This window comes from Salvelinus fontinalis, chromosome 21 (genome assembly GCF_029448725.1).
Source record: "Salvelinus fontinalis isolate EN_2023a chromosome 21, ASM2944872v1, whole genome shotgun sequence".
In the NCBI taxonomy this organism is placed as follows: Eukaryota; Metazoa; Chordata; class Actinopteri; order Salmoniformes; family Salmonidae; genus Salvelinus; species Salvelinus fontinalis.
The window spans coordinates 215,815-236,048 of NC_074685.1; the positions used below are offsets into that span (position 1 = coordinate 215,815).

A 20,234-nucleotide genomic window follows, 5' to 3' on the forward strand; every position below is an offset into this window, starting at 1 on the left:
CCCTCTGTCTCTCTCCTCTCTCTCTTCTCTCTCTCCTCTCTCTCTCTCTCTCTCTCTCTCTCTCTCTCTCCCTCTCTCTCCTCACGCTCCCTCTCTCTCTCCTCTCTCCTCTCTTTCTCTCTCTCTCTCTCCCTCTCTCTCTCCTCACGCTCCCTCTCTCTCTCCTCTCTCTCTCTCTCTCCTCACTCTCTCTCTCTCCCTCTCTCTCTCCTCACGCTCCCTCTCTCTCTCCTCTCTCTCTCTCTCTCTCTCCTCACTCTCTCTCTCCCTCTCTCTCTCCTCACTCTCTCCCCCTCTCTCTCCTCACTCTCTCCCCCTCTCTCTCCTCACTCTCTCCACACTCTCTCTCCCTCTCTCTCTCTCTCCCAACTCTCTCTCCCCCCCTCTCTCTCTCTCCCTCTCTCTCTCCCCACTCTCTCCTCACTCTCCCCCACTCTCCCCCACTCTCTCTCCTTCACTCTCTCCCCACTCGCTCTCTCTCTCTCTCTGTCTCTCGCTGCCTCTTACTTTCCCAAAAGGAGTCTGCACCTCTTAATCTCCCTCCCTCCCTCCCTCCCTCCCTCCCTCCTCCTTGCTGTATCTCTCTTCTTGCCTCTGGTCTCAATTTCTCTAACAGACATTTACTTCTCATTAGCACTGTCCTTTTCTCTCTCACTCCGCCACACTCCATGCTTACTCTTATGTGTTAAGGCCAGCCTTGGCGAGGCGGGTAAATGACCCTGAGGCCAAGCTGTATTAGCCATTTACACCCTATCCCCTATATAACCCTATGGGCCCTGGTCAAATGCAGTTCACTATTTGTCTGTTGCACATTTTCCTCATAATATTGTTTTGAAAGTTCGTTTTGGACTGATGCCCGACTGAGCATTCAACTCAATGGTATTGAGTAGTGATGATGATTTCATTAAAAATTCATTAAGGTGGCTTGGAAATACAATTACATTTCAAAAAAGGAGGGAAATAATACGTAGGAAAAACCTCCTGTCATCATTTTGACGTCTCCAGATTGACTTCAGGTGCAGTTTAACGTTAGCTAAGATTGAGGGGAGACGACCAGAATTTAGCTAGTAAACGTTAGCATTGCTAGCTATTTTTTTTTTGACGAACTTTGCTACTGATGATAACATTTCCATCTGTCTAAAGTAAGAATTTGATGATAATGATGATGACAAAGTTGTTTTCCTACTAAATATTTTCCTACTAAATATTTGTCCATTCTATATTTACTGTGCTATAGAGCTAAGGGTCCATTCTATCTTTACTGTGCTATAGAGCTAAGGGTCCATTCTATCTTTACTGTGCTATAGAGCTAGGGGTCCATTCTATCTTTACTGTGCTATAGAGCTAGGGGTCCATTCTATCTTTACTGTGCTATAGAGCTAGGGGTCCATTCTATCTTTACTGTGCTATAGAGCTAGGGGTCCATTCTATCTTTACTGTGCTATAGAGCTAGGGGTCCATTCTATCTTTACTGTGCTATAGAGCTAGGGGTCCATTCTATCTTTACTGTGCTATAGAGCTAGGGGTCCATTCTATCTTTACTGTGCTATAGAGCTAGGGGTCCATTCTATCTTTACTGTGCATAGAGCTAGGGGTCCATTCTATCTTTACTGTGCTATAGAGCTAGGGGTCCATTCTATCTTTACTGTGCATAGAGCTAGGGGTCCATTCTATCTTTACTGTGCTATAGAGCTAGGGGTCCATCTATGGCTCCTCTCCTCTCCTCTCCTCTCGTCTCCTCTACCTCTCCTCTACCTCTCCTCTCCTCTCCTCTCCTCCTACCTCGTTTACTCTCTCCATCCAGCCAAAGTGATTCCCCGTGTCTTGGCCCAGCCTGATGATTGCCCCTCGTCTTAAATTACAAATATAGGTCAACGAGCTATAAGCCCATTACTTGGGCTTGTATCCCGAATGGCACCTCATTCTTTAATTCACAGGCTGCACCTCCGTCACCTCCGTCACCTCCGTCACCTCCGTCACTCGGTCGAGTCAACCCAACGTGGTCAAGCAGTCATCCACCCGCAGTGCCACAGTGGTGCCTTAGAGATGTGATAAAGCCCAGTCATTCTCTACTAGTCATATCATTCTCTACTAGCCATGTAAACCTCCCTCGAGCTAGTTATCACTACCCCTCGAGCTAGTTATCATTCTCTACTAGTCATGTAAACAGAACTTATTCTCATTTACTCAGAAAACACATTATTGTCTCTTATGGCATGTTTTTAAGTATGTGTATCCAGACATTCTAGACAGGGTGTATATAGGACTCTCATTCCTAATGCACGGTAATGCGATTTCAGCTTTCATCCATACATGTTACATGTATGGACTTGTTGAAGTAGCATGAAGCATATTTCATGTACAGTATCAGAGTGTTGAAAAATAGCTAAGATAAGAGAGAAATATTAGGTAAGGTTACTAGGAGTAGGGTCTGGGTCTCTCAGCATGAGGTTACTAGGAGTAGGACACCCTGGGACTCTCAGCATGTGGTTACTAGGAGTAGGACACCTTGGGTCTCTCAGCATGAGGTTACTAGGAGTAGGACACCCTGGGACTCTCAGCATGAGGTTACTAGGAGTAGGGCACCCTGGGTCTCTCAGTGTGAGGTTACTAGGAGTAGGACACCCTGGGTCTCTCAGTGTGAGGTTACTAGGAGTAGGGTCTGGGTCTCTCAGCATGAGGTTACTAGGAGTAGGACACCCTGGGTCTCTCAGCATGAGGTTACTAGGAGTAGGACACCCTGGGTCTCTCAGCATGAGGTTACTAGGAGTAGGACACCCTGGGTCTCTCAGCATGAGGTTACTAGGCGTAGGGAACCCTGGGTCTCTCAGCATGAGGTTACTAGGAGTAGGGCACCCTGGGACTCTCAGTGTGAGGTTACTAGGAGTAGGACACCCTGGGTCTCTCAGCATGAGGTTACTAGGAGTAGGGCACCCTGGGACTCTCAGCATGAGGTTAATAGGAGTAGGGCACCCTGGGACTCTCAGCATGAGGTTACTAGGAGTAGGGTCTGGGTCTCTCAGCATGAGGTTAATAGGAGTAGGACACCCTGGGTCTCTCAGCATGAGGTTACTAGGAGTAGGGTCTGGGTCTCTCAGCATGAGGTTACTAGGAGTAGGGTCTGGGTCTCTCAGCATGAGGTTAATAGGAGTAGGACACCCTGGGTCTCTCAGCATGAGGTTACTAGGAGTAGGGTCTGGGTCTCTCAGCATGAGGTTACTAGGAGTAGGGCACCCTGGGTCTCTCAGCATGAGGTTACTAGGAGTAGGGTCTGGGTCTCTCAGCATGAGGTTACTAGGAGTAGGGCACCCTGGGTCTCTCAGCATGAGGTTACTAGGAGTAGGGTCTGGGTCTCTCAGCATGAGGTTACTAGGAGTAGGACACCCTGGGACTCTCAGCATGAGGTTACTAGGAGTAGGGTCTGGGTCTCTCAGCATGAGGTTAATAGGAGTAGGGTCTGGGTCTCTCAGCATGAGGTTAATAGGAGTAGGGTCTGGGTCTCTCAGCATGAGGTTACTAGGAGTAGGGTCTGGGTCTCTCAGCATGAGGTTACTAGGAGTAGGGTCTGGGTCTCTCAGCATGAGGTTACTAGGAGTAGGGTCTGGGTCTCTCAGCATGAGGTTACTGTCCAGATACAGAGAGTACACACAGACAAATGTACTTATATTTTGATAATTTTTTTGTTGTTTTTATAGCTACACGATATAGATAAAAGACAACTATAATATAATAACTAACCAGTGGAACTAGCTAACTAATTAACTAACAGGTGTAACTAACTAATCTGTTTCTCTGTCTCTCTCTCTGTGGGTGCAGCGATATCGACAGAGGGCAGTACCACGCTGGGGGTACAGCAGCAGACCTTGATTGGCAGCAGTAGCAGTCAGCCAGGTATAGGAGGTAAAGGAGAGCTCTCTCTGCCTGGCACAGAGGAGGTTGGAGGTACCTCGACCCGTTCCATCCCCACCGCCTGCGTCAGGCCCACGCACCCCTTACGAAGCTTCGCCAACCCTCTCCTGCCACCACCCATGGGCACCATCGACCCCAAGGTCTACACACCCATGATGCCACATTCAAGTGAGTTCAATGTAAGGGACTGGGTTTGACGCTAGCGCTGGGTGATACCATAACATGAATTATGGACCTTCATATTCACATCCATGGCCAATATATCCAGATTTATAAAACAAACGTTTTAAAGGCAGATTAAAAATATATTGATTTCTACAACCTGATTTCTGAACAATGGACCTTAACCTAATTGTCTCATATTTACACATTACAGAAAAGGAGGTTACCTAGTCAGTTGGAAAGGGGGATACCTAGTCAGTTGTACAACTTGAATGTATTCAACTGAAATGTGTCTTCTGCATTTAACCCAACCCCTCTGAATCAGAGAGGTGCGGGGGGGTCTGCCTTAAATCGACATCCACGTCTTCGGCGCCACGGGGAACAGTGGGTTAATTGCCTTGTTCAGGACGACAGATTTTTACCATGTCAGCTCGGGGATTCGATCCAGCAACCCTTTCGGTTACTGGCCCAACGCTCTAACCACTAGGATATCTTCCGCCCCTCCTCCAGGAAGTAGGTCGTGCTACAGCAGGAAGTAGGTCGTGCTATAGCAGGAAGTAGGTTGTGCTACAGCAGGAAGTAGGTTGTGCTATAGCAGGAAGTAGGTCGTGCTACAGCAGGAAGTAGGTCGTTCTATAGCAGGAAGTAGACCGTGCTACAGCAGGAAGTAGACCTTGCTACACCGGGAAGTAGGTCGTGCTACAGCAGGAAATAAGTTGTGCTACAGCAGGAAGTAAGTCGTGCTACAGCAGGAAGTAGGTCGTGCTACAGCAGGAAGTAGGTTTTGCTACAGCAGGAAGTAGGTTGTGCTACAACAGGAAGTAAATTGTGCTACAGCAGGTAGTAGACCATGCTACAGCAGGAAGTAGGTCGTGCTACAGCAGGAAGTAGACCATGCTACAGCAGGAAGTAGACCGTGCTACAACAGGAAGTAGACTGTGCTACAGCAGGAAGTAGACCGTGCTACAGCAGGAAGTAGTTTGTGCAACAGCAGGAAGTAGGTTGTGCTACAGCAGGAAGTAGGTTGTGCTACAGCAGGAAGTAGGTTGTGCTATAGCAGGAAGTAGACCGTGCTACAGCAGGAAGTAGACCTTGCTACAGCAGGAAGTAGGTCGTGCTACAGCAGGAAGTAAGTTGTGCTACAGCAGGAAGTAAGTCGTGCTACAGCAGGAAGTAGGTCGTGCCACAGCAGGAAGTAGGTTGTGCTACAGCAGGAAGTAAGTTGTGCTACAGCAGGAAGTAGGTCGTGCCACAGCAGGAAGTAGGTTGTGCTACAGCAGGAAGTAGGTTGTGCTACAACAGGAAGTAAATTGTGCTACAGCAGGTAGTAGACCGTGCTACAGCAGGTAGTAGACCATGCTACAGCAGGAAGTAGGTCGTGCTACAGCAGGAAGTAGGTCGTGCTGCAGCAGGAAGTAGGTCGTGCTACAGCAGGAAGTAGACTATGCTACAGCAGGAAGTAGACTGTGCTACAGCAGGAAGTAGACCATGCTACAGCAGGAAGTAGGTTGTGCTACAGCAGGAAGTAGGTTGTGCTACAGCAGGAAGTAGGTTGTGCTACAGCAGGAAGTAGTTTGTGCTACAGCAGGAAGTAGGTTGTGCTACAGCAGGAAGTAGGTTGTGCTACAGCAGGAAGTAGGTCGTGCTACGGCAGGAAGTAGGTTGTGCTGCAGGAGCTCCATTGTCTGGCACCACTACTACTCAACAGAACCAGTTATCTTCATCATCATCGATGATGTGAGAGCCATCAAGTCAGTATGTTAATGCTTGAGCTTATTAGATATCCGTTATTAAATGGGCGAAAGTGATTTGGCCCGTAGCGAAGGTAAACATCAGTTATGTGATTAGAAAGGTAAGTGAGAAAGACGGTCTATTCCTGCCCGAGGAACGAACACACACACACACACACACACACACACACACACACACACACACACACACACACACACACACACACACACACACAGACAGACAGACAGACAGACAGACAGACAGACAGACAGACAGACAGACAGACAGACAGACAGACAGACAGACAGACAGACAGACAGACAGACAGACAGACAGACAGACAGACAGACAGACAGACAGACAGACAGACAGACAGACAGACAGACAGACAGACAGACAGACAGACAGACAGACAGACAGACAGACAGACAGACAGACAGACAGACAGACAGACAGACAGACAGACAGACAGACAGACAGACAGACAGACAGAAATAGCCTTTCCCTCTCTATCTCTCCATCTCACCTTCACTCTCTCTCTCTCTCTCTCTCTCTCTCTCTCTCTCTCTCTCTCTCTCCTCATCATCCAGGCAGGTATAGCCCTTCCCTGATGATAGAACTAAGCTCATGATAAAATTTTTATTTATATTCTTCAAGAATTACTGGGTACATATCATTCATTTATAAGTCCAAAAATATATGTAAGCAACTAAGGCTTCTATCTGTAAATCGCTCTGATAAAGAGCATCTACCTAGATTACATGTCTGAGAATGAAGGTGATGAACTGTATGTGAGAGAACTTCCTCCTGGGTGAAGGGCATTAGCTTAGCCCATTGAGCCTCTGTAAAAGGCTGCAAGCACCCGTCGCAGCAGAACTGGAGAGCATTTCTCTGGCGGGCTGCGTCTTTACTGTGTTCACTTGGCTTTTAGCTCGTGGAAATCAATAAAATATAATCTTTGGAGGAAATCTCCCAGTCAGTCTGGAGAGGTAGTTTTAAAGGATGTTAAGCCCAGCAATAGTATCAGTTAGGGAATGTCCAGTAGAATGGGTTGTGTCCCAAATGGAACCCCTTTCCCTTTAAAATGTGTCCCAAATGGAACCCCTTTCCCTTTAAAATCTGTCCCAAATGGAACCCCTTTCCTTTTAAAATGTGTCCCAAATGGAACCCCTTTCCCTTTAAAATGTGTCCCAAATGGAACCCCTTTCCCTTTAAAATGTGTCCCAAATGGAACCCCTTTCCCTTTAAAATGTGTCCCAAATGGAACCCTACTCTCTTTAAAATGTGTCCCAAATGGAACCCCTTTCCCTTTAAAGTGCACTACTTTTGACCAGAGTCCCCATAGACTATTACTTTTTTAGCCCATAAAAGTAGTGCATTATATTACAGAGAGGGAACCATTTGAGAAGCAGTCCTGAAGGACGTTTTCTCTTTACAGAGCCTGTCTATTTCATCTCCATTCCCTGGCGAATGGCTCCAGGCTGTTTCAGGTGTTGTCAGGCAACAGCAGGAGCCCGGTCTCTCTTCTATAGAGAGGAAAATATCAGACACGCAGCTCTTTGAGGGAGCTAGCTATTGGTAAAGATTGATATTTATTGATTTCGCAAAGTGGTGTGCTGTGAAACAAAGCGGTTTAAATTACTTTGGTCCACGGAAATGCTTTACAGTAAAGGCCCTCCAGATATTTAGCCATTCTGATGCTGACAATAGACCATGGGTATATACAGTACACTTCAGTGCTTACAGTAAGTTACACATCGCGATAGTACTGTGTTTACAGTAAGTTACACATCGTGATAGTACTGTGTTTACAGTAAGTTACACATTGCGATAGTACGGTGTTTACAGTAAGTTACACATCGTGATAGTACGGTGTTTACAGTAAGTTACACATCGTGATAGTACTGTGTTTACAGTAAGTTACACATCGTGATAGTACGGTGTTTACAGTAAGTTACACATCGTGATAGTACTGTGTTTACAGTAAGTTACACATCGTGATAGTACGGTGTTTACAGTAAGTTACACATCGTGATAGTACTGTGTTTACAGTAAGTTACACATCGTGATAGTACGGTGTTTACAGTAAGTTACACATCGCGATAGTACTGTGTTTACAGTAAGTTACACATCGTGATAGTATTGTGTTTACAGTAAGTTACACATCGTGATAGTACATGGTTGATTGTTAGACCATTTCTCACTCAATGACTAATTTGGAAGGTGGAACCTTTTGGTCAGAACACTGAGTGGTGAGTAGGGACAGTCAGAACGCTGGGTGGAGAGTAGGGACAGTCAGAACGCTAAGTGGAGAATAGGGACAGTCAGAACGCTGAGTGGAGAATAGGGACAGTCAGAACGCTGAGTGGAGAATAGGGACAGTCAGAACGCTGAGTGGAGAATAGGGACAGTCAGAACGCTGAGTGGAGAATAGGGACAGTCAGAACACTGAGTGGAGAATAGGGACAGTCAGAACGCTGAGTGGAGAATAGGGACAGTCAGAACACTGGGTGGTGAGTAGGGACAGTCAGAACGCTGAGTGGAGAATAGGGACAGTCAGAACGCTGAGTGGAGAATAGGGACAGTCAGAACGCTGAGTGGAGAGTAGGGACAGTCAGAACGCTGAGTGGAGAGTAGCGACAGTCAGAACGCTGAGTGGAGAGTAGGGACAGTCAGAACGCTGGGTGGGGAATAGGGACAGTCAGAACGCTGAGTGGAGAGTAGGGACAGTCAGGACCCTGGGTGGAGAGTAGGGACAGTCAGAACGCTGGGTGGGGAATAGGGACAGTCAGAACGCTGAGTGGAGAGTAGGGACAGTCAGAACCCTGAGTGGAGAGTAGGGACAGTCAGAACCCTGAGTGGAGAGTAGGGACAGTCAGAACCCTGAGTGGAGAGTAGGGACAGTCAGATTGCTGAGTGGAGAGTAGGGACAGTCAGGACGCTGAGTGGAGAGTAGAGACAGTCAGAACACTGGGTGGTGAGTAGGGACAGTCAGAACACTGGGTGGAGAGTAGAGACAGTCAGAACGCTGGGTGGAGAGTAGGGACAGTCAGAACGCTAAGTGGAGAGTAGTGACAGTCAGAACGCTGGGTGGAGAGTAGGGACAGTCAGAACGCTAAGTGGAGAGTAGTGACAGTCAGAACACTGGGTGGAGAGTAGGGACAGTCAGAACGCTAAGTGGAGAGTAGTGACAGTCAGAACACTGGGTGGAGAGTAGGCACAGTCAGAACACTGGGTGGAGAGTAGGGACAGTCAGAACGCTAAGTGGAGAGTAGGGACAGTCAGAACACTGGGTGGAGAGTAGGGACAGTCAGAACACTGGGTGGAGAGTAGTGACAAGTAGCGACAGTCAGAACGCTGAGTGGAGAGTAGGGACAGTCAGAACCCTGAGTGGAGAGTAGGGACAGTCAGATTGCTGAGTGGAGAGTAGGGACAGTCAGAACGCTGAGTGGAGAGTAGGGACAGTCAGAACGCTGAGTGGAGAGTAGGGACAGTCAGAACGCTGAGTGGAGAGTAGGGACAGTCAGGACGCTGAGTGGAGAGTAGGGACAGTCAGAACGCTGAGTGGAGAGTAGGGACAGTCAGAACGCTGAGTGGAGAGTAGGGACAGTCAGAACGCTGAGTGGAGAGTAGGGACAGTCAGAACGCTGAGTGGAGAGTAGGGACAGTCAGAACGCTGAGTGGAGAGTAGGGACAGTCAGAACACTGGGTGGAGAGTAGCGACAGTTAGCCAAATTGTTTTTGGGAAAAGAAATGATATATTGTTAACCGTATCTGACCAGCTTTAATGTGTTTCCAAGTCAACGTTTTTTTCTTAATGTGATCAAGACACTTATAACAAAAATGAATGTTACTGATGTCAATAACACAGTCTACATTTTGATCCAATGGTCGCCTCGAAAGGAATGAATAAGGAAAACATTCAATCTATAAGCAACACAAGTTAGGTGGCCTGGATTTAGATGAAACTCTCTGAGTTAAATATAAATTACTGAGGAACAGTCGGACTGATTGAAGTGGAGGAGGAGCTGTAGGAACAGTCGGACTGATTGAAGTGGAGGAGGAGCTGTAGGAACAGTCAGACTGATTGAAGTGGAGGAGGAGCTGTAGGAACAGTCAGACTGATTGAAGTGGAGGAGGAGCTGTAGGAACAGTCAGACTGATTGAAGTGGAGGAGGAGCTGTGGGAACACTCGGACTGTGTAAAGGCTGTTGTCCTCCTCATCCTCGGATGAGGAGAGGAGAGAAGGATCAGTGGACCAAAATGCAGCATTAGGGAAATAAGCCATCTCTTTATTCGACACGACGGCAACACGAAAACAAAACACTTGCAAAATTACAAAACAAGAAAACGACGTAGACGAAACCTGAACATGAACTTAACTAACTAAACGTAAAACTCACGGACAGGAACAGACTACATCAAAACGAACGAACAGCCAAACAGTCCCGTATGGTGCAAACATAACACAGATACGGAAGACAATCACCCACAAACAAACAGTGAGAACACCCTACCTAAATATGACTCTCAATTAGAGGAAAACGCAAAACACCTGCCTCTAATTAAGAGCCATACCAGGCAACCCAAAACCAACATAGAAACAGAAAACATAGACTGCCCACCCAAAACACACGCCCTGACCATAAAAACATACAAAAACAACAGAAAACAGGTCAGGACCGTTACAGAACCCCCCCCTCAAGGTGCGAACGCCGGGCGCACCAGCACAAAGTCCAGGGGAGGGTCTGGGTGGGCAGTTGACCACGGTGGTGGCTCAGGCTCCGGACGCTGTCCCCACACCACCATAGTCACTCCCCGCTTCTGTCTTCCCCTCCCAATGACCACCCTAAAACTAACATCCCCTAAATGAACGGCCAGCACCGGGAGAAGGGGCAGCACCGTTACAGACTGATTGAAGTGGAGGACTAGCTGTAGGAACAGTCGGACTGATTGAAGTGGAGGAGGAGCTGTAGGAACAGGCAGACTGATTGAAGTGGAGGAGGAGCTGTAGGAACAGTCAGACTGATTGAAGTGGAGGAGGAGCTGTAGGAACAGGCAGACTGATTGAAGTGGAGGAGGAGCTGTGGGATCAGTCAGACTGATTGAAGTGGAGGAGGAGCTGTAGGAACAGTTGGACTGATTGAAGTGGAGGAGGAGCTGTAGGAACAGTCAGACTGATTGAAGTGGAGGAGGAGCTGTAGGAACAGTCAGACTGATTGAAGTGGAGGAGGAGCTGTAGGAACAGTCGGACTGATTGAAGTGGAGGAGGAGCTGTAGGAACAGGCAGACTGATTGAAGTGGAGGAGGAGCTGTAGGAACAGGCAGACTGATTGAAGTGGAGGAGGAGCTGTGGGATCAGTCAGACTGATTGAAGTGGAGGAGGAGCTGTAGGAACAGGCAGACTGATTGAAGTGGAGGAGGAGCTGTAGGAACAGTTGGACTGATTGAAGTGGAGGAGGAGCTGTAGGAACAGGCAGACTGATTGAAGTGGAGGAGGAGCTGTAGGAACAGTCGGACTGATTGAAGTGGAGGAGGAGCTGTAGGAACAGGCAGACTGATTGAAGTGGAGGAGGAGCTGTAGGAACAGTCGGACTGATTGAAGTGGAGGAGGAGCTGTAGGAACAGGCAGACTGATTGAAGTGGAGGAGGAGCTGTGGGATCAGTCAGACTGATTGAAGTGGAGGAGGAGCTGTAGGAACAGTTGGACTGATTGAAGTGGAGGAGGAGCTGTAGGAACAGGCAGACTGATTGAAGTGGAGGAGGAGCTGTAGGAACAGTCGGACTGATTGAAGTGGAGGAGGAGCTGTAGGAACAGGCAGACTGATTGAAGTGGAGGAGGAGCTGTGGGATCAGTCAGACTGATTGAAGTGGAGGAGGAGCTGTAGGAACAGTTGGACTGATTGAAGTGGAGGAGGAGCTGTAGGAACAGGCAGACTGATTGAAGTGGAGGAGGAGCTGTAGGAACAGTCGGACTGATTGAAGTGGAGGAGGAGCTGTAGGAACAGGCAGACTGATTGAAGTGGAGGAGGAGCTGTAGGAACAGTCGGACTGATTGAAGTGGAGGAGGAGCTGTAGGAACAGGCAGACTGATTGAAGTGGAGGAGGAGCTGTGGGATCAGTCAGACTGATTGAAGTGGAGGAGGAGCTGTAGGAACAGTCAGACTGATTGAAGTGGAGGAGGAGCTGTAGGAACAGTTGGACTGATTGAAGTGGAGGAGGAGCTGTAGGAACAGTCAGACTGATTGAAGTGGAGGAGGAGCTGTAGGAACAGTCGGACTGATTGAAGTGGAGGAGGAGCTGTAGGAACAGGCAGACTGATTGAAGTGGAGGAGGAGCTGTGGGATCAGTCAGACTGATTGAAGTGGAGGAGGAGCTGTAGGAACAGTCAGACTGATTGAAGTGGAGGAGGAGCTGTAGGAACAGTTGGACTGATTGAAGTGGAGGAGGAGCTGTAGGAACAGTCAGACTGATTGAAGTGGAGGAGGAGCTGTAGGAACAGTCGGACTGATTGAAGTGGAGGAGAAGCTGTAGGAACAGTCAGACTGATTGAAGTGGAGGAGGAGCTGTAGGAACAGTCGGACTGATTGAAGTGGAGGAGGAGCTGTAGGAACAGTCAGACTGATTGAAGTGGAGGAGGAGCTGTAGGAACAGTCGGACTGATTGAAGTAGGCTAGGCTAATTATTCCTAATCATGTTTGGATTGCACTGGGTACTTTGATGTTACTCTGTGTTTAGTGAAAGCTAGTTTACAGATCATGAGCGACCAGTAGCTCGCAGGCTGTTAGCAGGCTGTTAGTGATTTGCTCCTATATATACTGAGTCTACAAAGCATTGCAAATACTTTCCTAATGTTAAGTTGCACGCCCCCCCCCCCCCCCCCCCCCCGCCCTTTTGCCCTCAGAACAGCCTCAATGGACTCTACAAGGTGTCGAAAGCGTTCCACAGGGATGCTGGCACTATGTTGACTCCAATGCTTCCCACAGTTTTGTCAAATTGGCTGGATGTCCTTTGGGTGGTGGACCATTCATAATACACATTGGAAACTGTTGAGTGTGAAAACCCCAGCAGCGTTGCAGTTCTTGACACAAACCGGTGCACCAGGCTACCTACTACCATACCCCGTTCAAAGGCACTTAAATATTTTGTCCTCTGAATGGCACACATTCACAATCCATGTACCAGTTGTTTAAATGTTTAAATATAAATGTTTTAACCTGTTTCCCGCCCTTCATCTACACTGATTTGAAATGGATTTAACAGGTGACATCAATAAGGGGATCATAGCTTTCACCTGGATTCACCTGGTCAGTCTGTGTAAATGGAAAGAGCAGGTGTTCTCAATGTTTTGTACACTCAGTGTATATTCTGAGATATAATCAGTCGTGTCATATTACACCGTTATTACACATGAATACACCGTTATTACACATGAATACACCGTTATTACACATGAATACACCGTTATTACACGTGAATACACCATTATTACACATGAATACACCGTTATTACACATGAATACACCGTTATTACACGTGAATACACCATTATTACACATGAATACACCGTTATTACACATGAATACACCGTTATTACACATGAATACACCAGTATTACACATGAATTCACCATTATTACACATGAATACACCAGTATTACACATGAATACACCATTATTACACATGAATACACCATTATTACACATGAATACACCATTATTACACATGAATACACCAGTATTACACATGAATACACCATTATTACACAATAACACACCATTATTACACATGAATAACCCATTATTACACATGAATAGACCGTTATTACACAATAACACACCGTTATTACACATGAATACATCGTTATTACACAATAACACACCATTATTACACATGAATACACCATTATTACACATGAATACACCATTATTACACATGAATACACCATTATTACACAATAACACACCGTTATTACACATGAATACACCATTATTACACAATAACACACCGTTATTACACAATAACACACCGTTATTACACATGAATACACCATTATTACACATGAATACACCATTATTACACAATAACACACCGTTATTACACATGAATACACCATTATTACACAATAACACACCGTTATTACACATGAATACACCATTATTACACAATAACACACCGTTATTACACAATAACACACCGTTATTACACAATAACACACCATTATTACACATGAATACACCGTTATTACACAATAACACACCGTTATTACACAATAACACACCGTTATTACACAATAACACACCGTTATTACACAATAACACACCGTTATTACACAATAACACACCATTATTACACATGAATACACGTTATTACACAATAACACACCGTTATTACACAATAACACACCATTATTACACAATAATAAACCATTATTACACATGAACAAACCATTATTACACAATAACACACCGTTATTACACATGAATACACCATTATTACACAATAACACACCGTTATTACACAATAACACACCGTTATTACACATGAATACACCATTATTACACATGAATACACCATTATTACACAATAACACACCGTTATTACACATGAATACACCATTATTACACAATAACACACCGTTATTACACATGAATACACCATTATTACACATGAATACACCATTATTACACAATAACACACCGTTATTACACATGAATACACCATTATTACACAATAACACACCGTTATTACACATGAATACACCATTATTACACAATAACACACCGTTATTACACATGAATACACCATTATTACACAATAACACACCGTTATTACACAATAACACACCGTTATTACACAATAACACACCATTATTACACATGAATACACCGTTATTACACAATAACACACCGTTATTACACAATAACACACCGTTATTACACAATAACACACCGTTATTACACAATAACACACCGTTATTACACAATAACACACCATTATTACACATGAATACACCGTTATTACACAATAACACACCGTTATTACACAATAACACACCATTATTACACAATAATAAACCATTATTACACATGAATACACCGTTATTACACAATAACACACCATTATTACACAATAATAAACCATTATTACACAATAACACACCATTATTACACATGAATACACCATTATTACACAATAACACACCGTTATTACACAATAACACACCATTATTACACAATAATAAACCATTATTACACATGAACAAACCATTATTACACAATAACACACCGTTATTACACATGAATACACCATTATTACACAATAACACACCGTTATTACACAATAACACACCGTTATTACACAATAACACACCGTTATTACACAAGAATACACCATTATTACACATGAATACACCATTATTACACAATAGCACACCGTTATTACACATGAATACACCATTATTACAAAATAACACACCGTTATTACACATGAATACACCATTATTACACATGAATACACCATTATTACACATGAATACACCATTATTACACAATAACACACCGTTATTACACATGAATACACCATTATTACACAATAACACACCGTTATTACACATGAATACACCATTATTACACAATAACACACCGTTATTACACAATAACACACCGTTATTACACAATAACACACCATTATTACACATGAATACACCGTTATTACACAATAACACACCGTTATTACACAATAACACACCGTTATTACACAATAACACACCGTTATTACACAATAACACACCGTTATTACACAATAACACACCATTATTACACATGAATACACCGTTATTACACAATAACACACCGTTATTACACAATAACACACCATTATTACACAATAATAAACCATTATTACACATGAATACACCGTTATTACACAATAACACACCATTATTACACAATAATAAACCATTATTACACAATAACACACCATTATTACACAATAATAAACCATTATTACACATGAACACACCATTATTACACATCAATACACCATTATTACACAATAACACACCGTTATTACACATGAATACACCATTATTACACAATAACACACCATTATTACACAATAATAAACCATTATTACACATGAATACACCGTTATTACACAATAACACACCATTATTACACATGAATACACCATTATTACACAATAACACACCATTATTACACAATAATAAACCATTATTACACAATAACACACCATTATTACACAATAATAAACCATTATTACACATGAACACACCATTATTACACATGAATACACCATTATTACACAATAATAAACCATTATTACACATGAACACACCATTATTACACATGAATACACCGTTATTACACAATAACACACCGTTATTACACAATAACACACCGTTATTACACAATAACACACCGTTATTACACAATAACACACCGTTATTACACAATAACACACCATTATTACACATGAATACACCGTTATTACACAATAACACACCGTTATTACACAATAACACACCATTATTACACAATAATAAACCATTATTACACATGAATACACCGTTATTACACAATAACACACCATTATTACACAATAATAAACCATTATTACACAATAACACACCATTATTACACAATAATAAACCATTATTACACAATAACACACCATTATTACACAATAATAAACCATTATTACACATGAACACACCATTATTACACATGAATACACCATTATTACACATGAACAAACCATTATTACACAATAACACACCGTTATTACACAATAACACACCGTTATTACACAATAACACACCGTTATTACACATGAATACACCGTTATTACACAATAACACACCGTTATTACACAATAACACACCATTATTACACAATAATAAACCATTATTACACATGAATACACCGTTATTACACAATAACACACCATTATTACACAATAATAAACCATTATTACACAATAACACACCATTATTACACAATAATAAACCATTATTACACAATAACACACCATTATTACACAATAATAAACCATTATTACACATGAACACACCGTTATTACACATGAATACACCATTATTACACATGAACAAACCATTATTACACCTACAGCAGCGGTTTCCAACCTGTGATCTGCCAATTTGTTTTGATTCGTTTTTTTGTTTTGAGAGTATTGTATGAAATTATTAGTGTTTTTTCATTACTTTTCACAATGCAAATTGTTACGTTCACTAGTAAAATTGACTTAAGTGAAACTAACGAAACAAAATAACAAAACTTACAAAGACCGTGAGGACGTAGTGCCCAAACACACTAACAAACAATCAATATCCCACAAATGCAGGTGGGGAAAAAGCACACCTAAATATAATCCCCAATTAGAGGCAACGATTACCAGCTGCCTCTAATTGGGAACCACACAAACCACCAACCTAGAAATCTACATACTAGATAACTCCCCCCAGCCCCCCCCATCACGCTCTGACCTAGAACCGAGTGCTCTCTATGGTCAGGGCGTGACAAACATAATCTGAAATGACGGCATACTATTATAATTTTAGCACCCAGGAAACGTCGGAGCGACATCTGAGTGAGAGGGACTAACAAAACCAATGAGTCCCTTCTGAAGGTAAAGGCCCCATGATTACTACAAGTTTAGATCGCTGACTAGACTCATTTACCGATCTAAAACGTTATAGCTGACAGAGCAGTGTTCGTTTCATCGACAGTATGCTCGTCAACGACCTATCATCCCCGAATAAACTATGGACGGTAACGAGATCAGATGGGGGAAATAACTATTACAAAAAAAAATGTGAACGAGACGAGACGAGAAAATCCACTTGAGACTAATGGATATTTTGATTTGACATGAAGCTTCTTTTCGTCTGTTTTGTCCAATCCTAAGCATGCATGCAGAATATTTAATGCGTTCCTGTTATTGGCAGAATTGGCATTTTTCAGTTGTGTGGTCTGATTGAGCTGTTCTGCCCGGCTCTCCCACACAGCTCCCAGGAAGTCTCTTCAGTCACTCTTAAATCTTTTGAACTGATGCGAAGCCAGGACACTGGACTTGTAAACTAACCTCAACTACAAACTATGTTTACTCCTTTTTTTTTCTCCTTACTTTTTACGTAGCTACGTTTGCTTTGATCAAATCAGAAGCTCTATTTTACTCGTCGTCTGTGTTTGCCGTTGTCCGCAAAAATGTGAGTTGGTAGACAAAATGGCATTTTTTGTAAAGCGACATTTCTCCCCTTGTCAAGGAAACCATTGTTGTTTAAACGCTTTGACATTATGATGGGGCGAAAAATGTGAGCTGTAAATTGGTTTAACCTGTAGCCAAGACTTTATAGCCTATAGGGTTAATTATGGCTGGCATTGGTTACAATCTGCCACAAATGTTTCCAGCTAAAATATTCAAAGGGATTGTAGGCCTAGTTGGACAAGGCTATCTGAATGTGCACAACATTAAATATTCATTATGTAATAGAAGGTGGAAAAAAAGCACTATTATGTGACTAAAATGGTGTCAAGTTTTAGTCGACTGATAATAACTCAAACTAATGAAGGATGAAATGACTCAAAAATGTATTTTAAGACTCAAAATGAATCTAAAATAGCTGTCAAAATGAACACTGTGACATGGGCTAATGGAATGACTGTCGGTGACTGTTCGGTGACTGTGGGTGACTGTGGGTGACTGTGGGTGACTGTGGGTGACTGTTCGGTGACTGTGGGTGACTGTTCGGTGACTGTGGGTGACTGTTCGGCGACTGTGGGTGACTGTCGTTGACTGCGGGTGACTGTGGGTGACTGTTCGGTGACTGTGGGTGACTGTTCGGTGACTTGACATTAAGAAGAGAAAAACCGCTGATGCACAATCACATGTCGAAATTGCACCTTTTCTATTTTCGATAATTGTAACTCTCAACAAGAGGTTGAGACCCCCGACTGAGTTCCTAAAAAAAAAAAAAACGCTCTCTCTTATGTCGCTTATGCCTGGAACCGGACCTGACTCTAGAATAAAATCCTACAGTACAGACTCATCCTTTACAATGCAGGCTGAAGGTACAGTACGTTTTGTGTTTACGATGCACTTCCGATAAAGTTTTAAACATTTTTTTTTTTAAGGTTGACAATAATTGACTGTAATCGATGTTATCAGTGGTGAGCCAACCATGTCTCTTCAGCCAAATCATGGTCCTTCCTCCTACACCAATCAGCTGACCGCATCACTGAGCTCTGTAGGGGATTCTCTATTCTTTTGTTTTATTTCCTTTCCCCACTCTCGCTGTGACGTCATCATGCCTCTCCGGCCTGTGTCTCTCACAGTGGCTCTCGAGGGGAGAGTTGATGCTATTATTGAGTCTGGAGCCAGAGCTTTCCCACCTACCTCTCCCTCCCACTGTTGTTAGTGTGACTAGCAGGTGCTGCTGTAATTTGCAGAGTTAAATTATGCAGATAATACCCAGCCCAGGTAGCTCATTTAGATGGTCAGGCGATTAATCCTGGAGACGGAGAGATGCAGAACCCCCACGCTGCTCTGTGCTGTCAGCGCTGTCCGTCAAGCACAGACTGCTCCCTTCCTCCCTCTTCTATCCCTCCCTCCCTCCCTCTCTCTCTCTCTCTCTCTCTCTCTCTCTCTCTCTCTCTCTCTCTCTCTCTCCTTTACCCATTTCTCCCTCCTCCATCCCTCCCTCCCTCCCTCTATCCCTTTCTCCCCTCCCTCCCTCTTCTATCCCTTTCTCCCTCCCTCCCTCCCTCTCTCCCTCCCTCCCTCCCTCCCTCCCTCCCTCCCTCTCTTCCTCCCTCCCTCCCTCCCTCCCTCCTCTATCCCTTTCTCCCCTCCCTCCCTCTTCTATCCCTTTCTCCCTCCCTCCCTCCCTCCCTCCCTCGCTTCCTTCCTCCCTCCCTCCCTCCCTCCCTCCCTCCTCTATCCCTTTCTCCCCTCCCTCCCTCTTCTATCCCTTTCTCCCTCCCTCCCTCCCTCCCTCCCTCTCTTCCTCCCTCCCTCTCTTCCTCCCTCCCTCCCTCCCTCCTCTATCCCTTTCTCCCTCCCTCCCTCTTCTATCCCTTTCTCCCTTTCTCCCTCCCTCCCTCCTCTATCCCTCCCTCCCTCCCTCCTCTATCCCTTTCTCCCCTCCCTCCCTCCTCTATCCCTTTCTCCCCTCCCTCCCTCCCTCTCTTCCTCCCTCCCTCCCTCCCTCCTCTATCCCTTTCTCCCCTCCCCCCTCTTCTATCCCTTTCTCCCTCCCTCCCTCCCTCCCTCTCTTCCTCCCTCCCTCCTCTATCCCTTTCTCCCTCCCTCTCTTCCTCCCTCCCTCCCTCCCTCCCTCCCTCCTCTATCCCTTTCTCCCTCCCTCCCTCTTCTATCCCTTTCTCCCTCCC

General features: G+C 44.4%; 1 protein-coding gene across 1 annotated transcript in view; it reads left to right on the forward strand.

Annotated features, from left to right (window-relative positions):
• Window positions 1-20,234, forward strand: part of LOC129819106 (netrin receptor DCC-like) — a 241,853-nt gene that overhangs the window by 203,676 nt on the left and 17,943 nt on the right. Inside the window, exon 22 of the mRNA XM_055875675.1 lies at window positions 3,817-4,077. Within this exon, the coding sequence (XP_055731650.1) occupies window positions 3,817-4,077 (261 nt within the window). The remainder of the gene's footprint in view (window positions 1-3,816; window positions 4,078-20,234) is intronic.